The sequence below is a fragment of the Fonticula alba genome (genome assembly GCF_000388065.1).
Source record: "Fonticula alba strain ATCC 38817 unplaced genomic scaffold supercont2.9, whole genome shotgun sequence".
Lineage (NCBI taxonomy): Eukaryota > Rotosphaerida > Fonticulaceae > Fonticula > Fonticula alba.
The window spans coordinates 286,106-295,704 of NW_009242979.1; the positions used below are offsets into that span (position 1 = coordinate 286,106).

At 67.6% G+C, this 9,599-nt stretch overlaps 2 protein-coding genes across 3 annotated transcripts; one reads left to right on the top strand and one right to left on the bottom strand.

The window, feature by feature from the left end:
• Window positions 1-273: 273 nt before the first annotated feature.
• Window positions 274-5,310, top strand: H696_05137 (hypothetical protein; the record flags this gene model as incomplete). The annotated part of the gene is made up of 1 exon (XM_009498989.1): window positions 274-5,310. One exon carries the CDS (start codon window positions 274-276, stop codon window positions 5,308-5,310), a length of 5,037 nt encoding a protein of 1,678 aa, XP_009497264.1.
• A 314-nt stretch (window positions 5,311-5,624) lies between these two features.
• H696_05138 lies at window positions 5,625-9,580 on the bottom strand. Of its 2 annotated transcripts, XM_009498990.1 has the most exons (7): window positions 8,846-9,580; window positions 8,187-8,643; window positions 7,805-8,013; window positions 6,873-7,510; window positions 6,455-6,699; window positions 6,035-6,332; window positions 5,625-5,890 (listed from the first exon to the last, which is right to left on the bottom strand). In XM_009498990.1, exons 1-7 carry the CDS (start codon window positions 9,520-9,522, stop codon window positions 5,742-5,744), a joined length of 2,673 nt encoding a protein of 890 aa, XP_009497265.1. In that variant the 5' UTR covers window positions 9,523-9,580; the 3' UTR covers window positions 5,625-5,741. The 2 variants fall into 2 exon arrangements, with proteins under 2 accessions (XP_009497265.1, XP_009497266.1); XM_009498991.1 differs by having other exon boundaries at window positions 8,187-9,580.
• Window positions 9,581-9,599: the final 19 nt, after the last annotated feature.

Consider the following 9,599-nt stretch of genomic DNA (forward strand, 5'->3'; position numbering starts at 1 on the left):
CCCCCCCCACTTTGCCTCCCTCCTCTCCCTTTGTCACTTCTCCGCTCCCCCCTTGCCTTCGCCGCCCCCCCCCATCCTCCCGTCGTTGTCCTCGCACCTCGCCCGAGTGCGTGTGCGGGTGCGACTCTCCTCTTCCCCACCTCCCCCGGGCAGCGTGTCGGCCTTTCACCGGCACCCGGTCCCCCAAGCAGGCACGTGCCGTCTTGGCACCGGCTTTCCCGGCCCTTGTGTCCTCCCGGTGCGGCTCAGCCCCCTACCCTCCTGCACCGGGACATGCTGCTCCGGCTGCTGTACCCGACATCGGACTCCTACGATGACATCTCCTCGCTGGAGTACCTGGTCGCGCACTCGTCCTCCACCACCAGCGAGCTCTTCCCGGCCGAGCCCCAATCACCCGGGATCCACACCGCATATGGCCCGGCCCGAGTCCAGCAGGCGGCGGCCGCGGCGGCAACCTTTGCCCTCGAGCCGGAATCCGACGCGTCGCGCTGGCGCTGTGCCGTCATCTCGGCCGTGGTCATCGGGCCGGATGTCTTGCTGAATCCGGCGGCCACCCCCCGGTCTGGCGGCGGCGGCGGCGGCGGCGGCGGCGGCGGCGGCGGCAGCACCTCACCGACCCTCATCCGGCACCGGTCCCGGGCATCCTCCATTTGCAGTGACTCAAGTGGGCGGTCTTTGGCCACCCCGACCCCGGGCCCCGGGTCACCGGTCCCTGGGATGGCCGGATCCCCGCGCGCCGACCCGCTGCCGGACCTGGGCCCCCCGCTGCAGTCACCGCACCAGCACCACCACCTGCAGGCACATCAATTGCTGTTATCGCCCACTTCGCCGGGGCCAGGGGCCGTGGCCGCTGCCGGGGGCCGTCGGGCCTCCTCGGCCTCCGGCCGCTCGGTCGGCTCGGCTCGCAGCCCTCTCGGTGGGTCTCGGGACTGGGGCCTTGCCAGCGATCCGGCGGCCCGGGCAAAGCCCCGTCGGCATCGGTGGATCGCCGTGGTCAAAATGGCCGACGGCACACAGCAGACCATGTACCTTCGTCGGCCGGCATGCGCACGCATCGAGCGCCTGATCTTGTCGCTTGCCGAGAATGATGACCAGCGCCGAGCGCTGGCCGCCTCCTCCGGCCGTGCTACTGGCCGGGTGCCTCATGGCTGCCCGCCGCCGGTGACCGGCATGGAGCAGTCCCCGCCGAGCTACCTGCACCAGCTGACCGACTTCCTGGCCAGCATGCCGGATAGCGGGGCCAGCAATGGCGAGGCACATCCCCTGGTGCGCCTTCGCCGGCAATATGACGCATGCGTGGCGGCCGCCACCGGGGCCACCGACACCGACACCGACACCGACAGCAAGGCCCCGGCTTCCTCCGGGCCGGCCGCTGCCCCACTCACCATGGACGATGGTGCTGGTGGTAATGTCAGCATCATCGGCGATCGATCGGCCGCGGTGGCAGGCTCCGGGCCGGTCGGCAATGCGACTGCCCCCGCAAGTGCACCTGTCCCGGCGCCATCCGGGCGCGACGAGCACCGCCGCACTCAGCCGGCGGTCCTGAGCAAATTCGGCCGGCTCTTTGGCATCCTGACCACCGATCCCGGGAGCGAAAGTGACGACGACCAGATCCCCACCTCGGTGGCAGCGGCCCCCTCCCCGGCAGCGGCCACCACTCGGCCAGCCCAAACCCTGCGCGACATCCAAGCCGCCAATGCCGCCACCGCGCGGCGTCTACTCCAAAGCCTGTCGCCCTTCCATCTGTCCACCGAGCCGGCTACCCTGCTGGATCCCGACTGGCAGCTGGTCGAAAGGGACCAGGACTCGGTGCCCTTCCTGCCGGCGTCCCAGGCACCCGGGCAATCACTGCGCCTGGCCCAAAATGAGCTCCTGGACTTGACCATGGCACATGTGGTATCGGGCTTGCGTCTGCCACAGACGCATTCCCTGTGGCTGGCACAGTCAACCAGCCGGCGAATCAGCCAGCAAGCCCGGCGTCTGAACCAGTCGGTGGCCACGGCACAGACGCGTGTCGGTCGCCTGGAACGCCGGTTGCGCCTCCTGCGCGGGGCCTTTGTTCGGGTGATCATCGGCTGCTGCTCGTCCACGGCCTTCCTCGGGGCCGGGAAGCCCTGTCCATACCGGCCGTCGCGGTACTTCTCCCGGCGGGGTGCTGGCGCTGGGGCCGGGCGCCGGCGATCCATCGAGGCCATCCTGCAATCATCGCAGCAGGCCAATGCCACAGCGCATGCTGGCGGCGCCGGCCGGCCGCGCACCGCCCGGCGCGAATCCATCCTGGACTCCACCGAGCTGGCCGAGCGAAATGCCTGCACCCGGGGCCCGGCCCTGCGTGGGGCGCCCATGGGGCTGCTTTTTGCCATGTTGAGCCGCCGGTCGACCGCTGGCACATCGCCGCGTCTGGTTGATCTGGCTGGCGGCCAGCCGAATGACCTGCTGGTGGATGCCGGGACCTCCTTGGACACCGACATCGACGAGCTGAACACCCTGTTGGAAGCGGCACAGGGCGTGGTCGACGGCCTGCGCGACCGGTCGGCCCCCATCAGCACCGGGCCCGGGCGAAGTGCCATCCCCTCCCCGGGCTCGCGCTCTGGACGGATCCGGCCCGGCCGCGGAACGGTCTCCGAGGCAACCACCCTGACTCCGGCCCAGGCCTGGTGGCTGCATTGTCTGTGCGACTGCATCACGCTCACGCTGTCGGCCAAGATCGACGGCCCGGCCCTGGTGTCGAGCCTGAGCCTGGATGAGGAGGACTTCATGGCCCCGGGGCGCGATGGGGAGACCGTGTGCTCGCGCGAGGCGGCGCACCTACTGTCGCTGGCTCGCCTGAAGCGGGACCTCATCTTCCGGGCGATTCTCGTGTATCAGGAGGCTCGAGCGGCCATTCGGACGGAGCTCCGCCGCCGGGCGACTCCCGGTGCCGCTGGCACCAGTCCCCTGGGCGGGGTGGGTGCTGGCCTCGGCCCTGGCTCCGGCTCCGGCTCCGGCTCCGGCTCCGGTTCGGGCCCCCCCTCACCACGGCGCTTGTCCCCGGCGGGGGGGCCCACCGCCGGGAGGCGCCCGGCAGCCAATGACACCAAGCTCATCGCCTCGCCACAGAGGTCGCCTCAACAGCCCTATCAGTCGCAGGGCTCGCAGACGTCCCAGCCGTCACAGCAGTCCCCCTTGTGGAGCATGTTCTTCGATCGTCGAAGTGGTGGGTCCACCACCACCATCAGCAACAGCGGCAGCAACAACGGCAGTGGCAGCTCGACGCCCTCCGCGGCATCCTCTCCCGCACTCCTGCCCGATGCGCCATCGGCGCTGGTCGCTGGTGGGGCCCCGTCGGATCGCGGGCTCACGCCTGTGCCCAGCCTCAAGAAGACCCTCTCCGGCTTGCAACTTTTCTCCTCTTCACAACCGCCGCCGCCGCCGCCGCCGCCGCCGCAGCCGGGCGCCAGCGGGTCGCTCAATCTCCTGGCCAAGTCCCCGCCGGCCACCTCGACCAACCTGCTGCCCTTGAGTGCGAGCACCCGGCTGGCCATGGGAGGCGGCGCCTCGGCCGGCCCCACGCCACCAGGCTCGTCGCTCGGCTCGCCGGCTGGAATGTCCCCTGCACTGGGCGGGACTCCGATGCCGGTGGCCGGCCAAGTGGTCCCCTTTTCCCTCCCCCAAAAGTCCCCCCCCTCAACCAGCGCCTCGCTTCTGATCTTTTCCGGTCACCCCGCCTCGGGGAATGATCCCCTGTCGCCGAGCCAGGGCCAAGCTTCGAACCCCCCTGCGGCGACATCGGCACCGGCTCTGGTTTGCCCGCCGGAGGAATCGCTTCTCGCCGCGGCCTTGACCCTGCCGTGGGACCCTCCAGCGGAGATGGAGGCCTCCCCCTTGCCTGGCTCGCAGCTCCCGCCACCGGCCTACCTGGGCACCCAATCCTCCCCGGCCTCTTCGTCCGGCTCGTCCGGCTCTTCGAGCTCGAGCTCGAGCTTCGACTTTGATCTGTTGCGCCTGCTTCGTCGGCATCCAGCCCCGAATTTGTCCACCGTGCAGGAGTCCCCTCATGAGGTGGACCCCTTGGCCGGGGGGGCCAATGTCACGCGGTCGATGGGCATCCCCACCCCCGGGGGGGGAGCCTCGCTGACCGGGTCGCCGCTTCTGGATGCCGCCCTGTCCAGCTCGCTCTCGGCCACACTGGCGGCACGACCCCCGGCACCCGACTTGCCCACCCTGTCATCCTCCCTGCCGACAGCCATGTCACCGTCCTTTGTGCAGATTACGGCCGCGGCGGCGACCTCCCCCCCGGTTGAGGGGGAATCCGGGGCCGACCTGGCCGACCTGCCGGATCAACTGGCTCAGGCCGAAGTTTTCCACCCACTGGTGGATGACATCTTTGTGCGCTTTGTCACCTACCGGGAAGAGCTCCTGCGCACACGCAAGGCTGTCAACAATTTGCGCACCTCACTGGCCACCATGGCCACCATGGCCACCGAGATCAGCGGCGCCTTCGAGAGCCTGGAAGACGAAACCGATGTCGCCCGGAATCAGCTCGTGGCGCGCCAGCTCCAGCGCATTTCCTCCTCGGCCTCCTCACTTTCCGCTCCCGAGCCTGGGCCGTCTTCCGGCGAACGGGCACCGGCCTTCGTCACGGGGGCCACGCCCTCGACTCCGCCGCGACCCGGGGGCGGCACTGTCGACTGGGACCCGGCGCTGGATGAGTCGCGCTCCGGCACTTCAGTATCGGCCACTGGCAGCCCGCCATTGCCCTCCAGTTCGACGGGCCTGGCGGCCTCGCCGGCCACCGGCGCCACCCCTTCGTGCGATCCTGTGCGCTCGACCGACGAGAAGTTCTCCCCGATCAAGCTCCATCGCGGGGTGACCCTGGCCCCGCTCGATCCGTATGCCCTGCTGAGTGTGCGCGCCCCGCAACTGATGAACCAGGTTACCATCGCCGCCATTGCCAAGGCCCCGGACTCGGTGCTGTTGGCCGGGCGAAGCAAGCCCCCAATTCAGGGACCGCCGCCGACATCCAAGGCAGAAGCTGGCGTGCCTCCTTCCCCGAGACCCGAGGGCGTGGCAACGCCCCCCAAGTCGGGGGACCTGCCCCCGTCCCAAGTGCCCCGGGTGGATCATGCCCTCGCGCCGGCTGCCCAAACCCCCTCGCCGCCTCTCATGGCCGGCCGGGTGCTGGACTCGGCGTCCGGACGCCTGGCGCACATTCCCGCGCCACTCGCCGCAGTGCGAGGCTCTCCCTCCCCCCCGGCAATGGGATCACCCTCGGAGCCTCTGCCCGGGCATCGGTCACAGGACCCCGCCCCCACCTCGGCTGCCTCATAATCCCCGGGCCTCTGGCTGTTGTTGTCCGACCCCCCTCCGCCCCCTTCCTCCCTCTTTCCTTGGCCCATAACTCAGTATCTGGGCGCTTCATGCGATTTTGACTGCTCGCCGGCCGGCCGGCCATGCCCTCTTCATCCATGCACACCCTCTTCTCACATTTTTTCCCTTGACCCTCCTTTTGTCTAGACTAGCAAAATACATGTGCCTCCAGCCGCCTACTCTGCATCACCTTCGCTGCCAGGCTGGCCACTGCAAATGGCCTGCGCCAGTGGGCCGCCCACGCTGTGCAGCAGAGACTGTCTTCTGCTGCCGGGGGCAAATGCAAATGATCAAAGGGGGTGGAGGGGGAGGGGGGGCTTTCATTTGCCACCCAGTACATTCGGAACACCGGGTGGGCAGGTACTTGGCCGCAAATGACCGGCACATGTCGCTCAGAGCCCAAGGCCGAAGATCAGATCCGAGATCCGCTCGGCAGATGCCACAGCGTCAGACTCGACATCGGGCACTGATTTGGCCTGCGCCCATTGTAGGAGCTCTTGTGAGGCAGCCTCCAGATCTCGGAGATAGATCGTGTCACATTCTGTGATTCGAGGTGGGGCCAGGGGGTGCAAGGGGGTGAGGATCGCCGAAGGGGGAAAGCAAAAGAGAGGACGATCACGGAGGAAAAGGCAAACCAATGGGGGGGGGGGGGGGTGCGCCGGGAGGGACGGAAGCCCGCACATACCCTCATCAAGGCCGAGCCATTGGCGGACAATCCAAGAAACATACTGTGTCGGGTCGCGGGAAATGGCCGCGGTCATCGGAGGGCAGTCGTCTCTTCTGGCGGTGTCCCAGGTGCCGGGCTCCGGGGTGGACTCGATGTGCAGTGCCAAAAACTGCCCCAACGTTTCGAGGGCCAGGGCCGAATACGGGGACGTCTTGGCCTCGGCGGCGAGGCGATCGACAAACAGCCGCATTTGGGCCCAATCCCCATCGGCCAAGGCATGCAGCTCCCCGATGTACCGATATGCGAATAGGGAGACCTGAAGGCAAGACCGCCATCCCGGCACATGTGTCAGTGAGTTGGACACCCGACGAGGGGCACACAAGCAGAGGAGAGTGTGTGTGTGGGTGTGTGTGGGTGGCGGAATGCCATCGCGCGAACCTTCCCACGGGACTCGGAAAGTAAGCCCTCCAACGCGATGGAGGGGTGAATAGAAAAGGCGTGTGAAGCATGTCCCGACCCGGTGGACGACGAATAGGGACCAGTGCTCGACGATGCGGCAGGTGGGCTGAAGTATGACCGGGAGGTCTTCTCCGAGAAGAGCCGCACGAAGGCGCGCAACTTTTTGGCCAGCACATGGCAGTCCTTCCACACAGGATGCTTACTGCCTGCCAGCCATTGCGACTCTGGGGAATGAGCAAGGGGTGGCCTGTTAACAGGGGAGGACAGGAAGGAGAGGCGAGAGGGAGGGAGGGAGGGAGGGAGGGGGGGAAAGAAACACCAACAAACACAGAAGCACAGGAGCATAGGAAGAAGGGAGGAGCACGCAAGAAGCCGGGCAAAGACGCCGCGGACGCACCAGCAGCCACCAGGAACATGGGCTGCCCGGCCAGGGAGATGGGCAACTGACCGCCCGCTCGCCCGGCAAGATCACTAGCCGCCGGCCCCGGAGCTGGCCAGTGGATGTGGAAGACCACCGGCCCAGGGGCAATGGTCAATGGGGCGATCAGCGGCTGAGGTCGGGCGTGGGTCTCCCAGCAAGTCGCAGGGTCGGCCTGGGTCTCGGCCTCGGGCAGAGCGGCCGCAGGATCTCCCGCGCCCAGGCCGCCCAAGGAGGCGGCCTCCAGCGCCTGGCGATGAAGCGATTGCGACAGGAGTGAGGCGCCATCGCGTGGCCCACCGGGAGTGGGCATCGGCCCCGGCAGCACGGGGAGCGCATCTTCCGGCACACCGGCCTCATGGGAAGAACCGACACCGGTTGGCTCCATTGACTCACCACCGGCGAGGCCCAAACTGGGGCCAGGATCTGTGCCCGCCAGGGGGGCCGGGATTCCGGAAGGCTTTTCCGGCGGCGGCGGCGCCGGCGCCGGCGAGCGAGGAAGACGCTCGAAGGTGCAGTAGTTCCGCGCTCGCGCCGCGCAATTTGGCCGCCGGCTGTTCGGCGTAAAGTCGGACGTCTCGTCAAAGACAAAGGAAGAGTCGAGGATCTGATAGAAGCTACATCAGGCACCCCATGACCGACCGAGCGACATGAGAGGGGGGAGGGGGGGGGGGGTCAGAAACGGATGTCAACACAAGATGGGCGGGGAAGAGGACACGGCCGCCTCCAAGGCCGAAAGTGGGCTGGAAGGTGACGGCCCCCGGGACCGGGGGGGTTGTCCCTTCAGCAATGGGGAGCGGGAAGAAGAGCTGAGAAAAGTCGGTGAGGGGCTGCGGCTGCGGGTGGGGGGGCGACAGGGGGGGGGGGGGGGGGGGGGGGGGGCAAGAAGAACAGACGGCCAGGGTAGGCACCTCAAAATGTCCTGGAAGAGGGACTCCTCGGCGGCCTCGCGGGCCAGTTGAGCCAGGGACAGGTTTCGATGTCCGTCCTTCGAGGTGACGCCCTCACCGGCGGCCATGGCACGGATGACAATCGGCCTCCCGGAAAAGCCGGCATACAGGAGGGCACTGAGTGTGGCGGACATGTGCGCTTGGCAGATGACACGCCGGATGGGATCGATCTTTCGACCACCGAAAGGCAAGAGGGGTACAGGTGTCAGGTGTAGCGAGCGCAGGCGGAGGGTGTCGACATAGGGGGCGGAGGAGGGGGGCAGAGGGGCAGGGGGATGCTGGGAGCAAGGGAGAGAGCGCCAGGAGGAGGGGGGGGGGGAGGAGCAGCGGAGGCCTGACGCACACAGATATCGAACCAGAGGCCCGCCAGCTGGCGAACATGCTCAATCCGGTGATTGCGGCAGGGAGGCGGTCTAACCAGCGATCCGGCCGGCAGGCCGCGGTAGTATCGGGCCATGGTCGGGGCGGATGCCTCGGCCAGGAGATCCGAATGTTGGGCCACCAGGTCCACCGTGCTAAGGAGACCATCACCAAGGGCCCCGCCGGGCTGCATGGACAGGATGCGCGCCATGAGCGGGCTTAAGGTCACGCGAGAAGAGGCACCCTCGCCGCTGTTGCCGTTGCTGCCACCCTGGCGGATTGAGTGGCCATCCAGACAATCGGCATGGCTTTCGCTGGAGCCGGGCCAGAAGAACTTCCCCTGCTCAATGGCTGTCGGGTCGAGCTTGGCCTCCTCCTGCTGGGACATGATCAGCAGCTGGACAAGCAGGTCAGAGTACTCATCGAGGGACTTCCGGAATGTGTGGGCAGGTTGAGACAGAGAGAGTTAAGGAGCACCAGTGGGAAGCACAAAGGGAGACGCAAAGGGGGCGGGATCGCCCTCGGCAGCACAGAGGGGAGGCCCAGGCATGGATGTCGGTGCTCGGGGAAACCTCTCTGGCTTCCGGGGAGGGGCGGAGCCGGGGGCAGGAGGCCCGCGTGGACAGACACTAAGAAGGATATGGTTCGAGCTCGGTCGGCGAGGTGGTCTCCGAGAAGAAACAGATGATGTGGCCCTGACAAACGAAACCACGATCGGTCAGAGCACGCAAGAGACTCCCGGATTCGGTCGGCGCGTTGACCGACCGGATGAGTCGGTAGTAGAGAGTGGCCGAGTAAGGCAGCCCCCCGGGGCCCGGGTCGTCGTCCTGCGGCAGGGACTTGATGACGCTCTGGCCAACAGTCAAACCTCGCTCGATCTCCCCCACGATGAATCCCTTGATGAGGGCCAGTTTGACGAATTGCTCCGGCTCCGAGGGGTTCAGCGAAGTCAGGTACAGGTCCAGCAGGAAGTCCTCGCTGGCGGTTTGCGAGGAATCGAAGAGCTCATGCACCGAGCCAGGCTGTGTGGATGGGGGGGACTCGGTTGGGGGGGCTCCCAAGTGGTCCGTGGCTTCGCTGCTCGCCGGGGCGACGGCGTCGCAGGCCAGGCTGAAGGCGCTTGGCAGGTCCACGGGCCGATCGGCCGTCGACAAGGGAGCCGCCAGTTGCTGGTGCTTCTGCAGGTGCCGGTGCTGCAGCGGCAGCATGGCGCTCAGAGGGCGCACGGGGTTGTAGCTGAAGATGACGAATCGGGCATTGGGCGAGGCCCCGAGTGGGGCGGGGCCCTCAGACTCGGAGCGTGGTGGGAACTCATCCATCGCACCGTGACCGGGTCAGAGGGGGCTGGAGAAGAGGGGCCCGGGAGAGGATTGCCCGAAGAGAGGGAAGCGGGGGG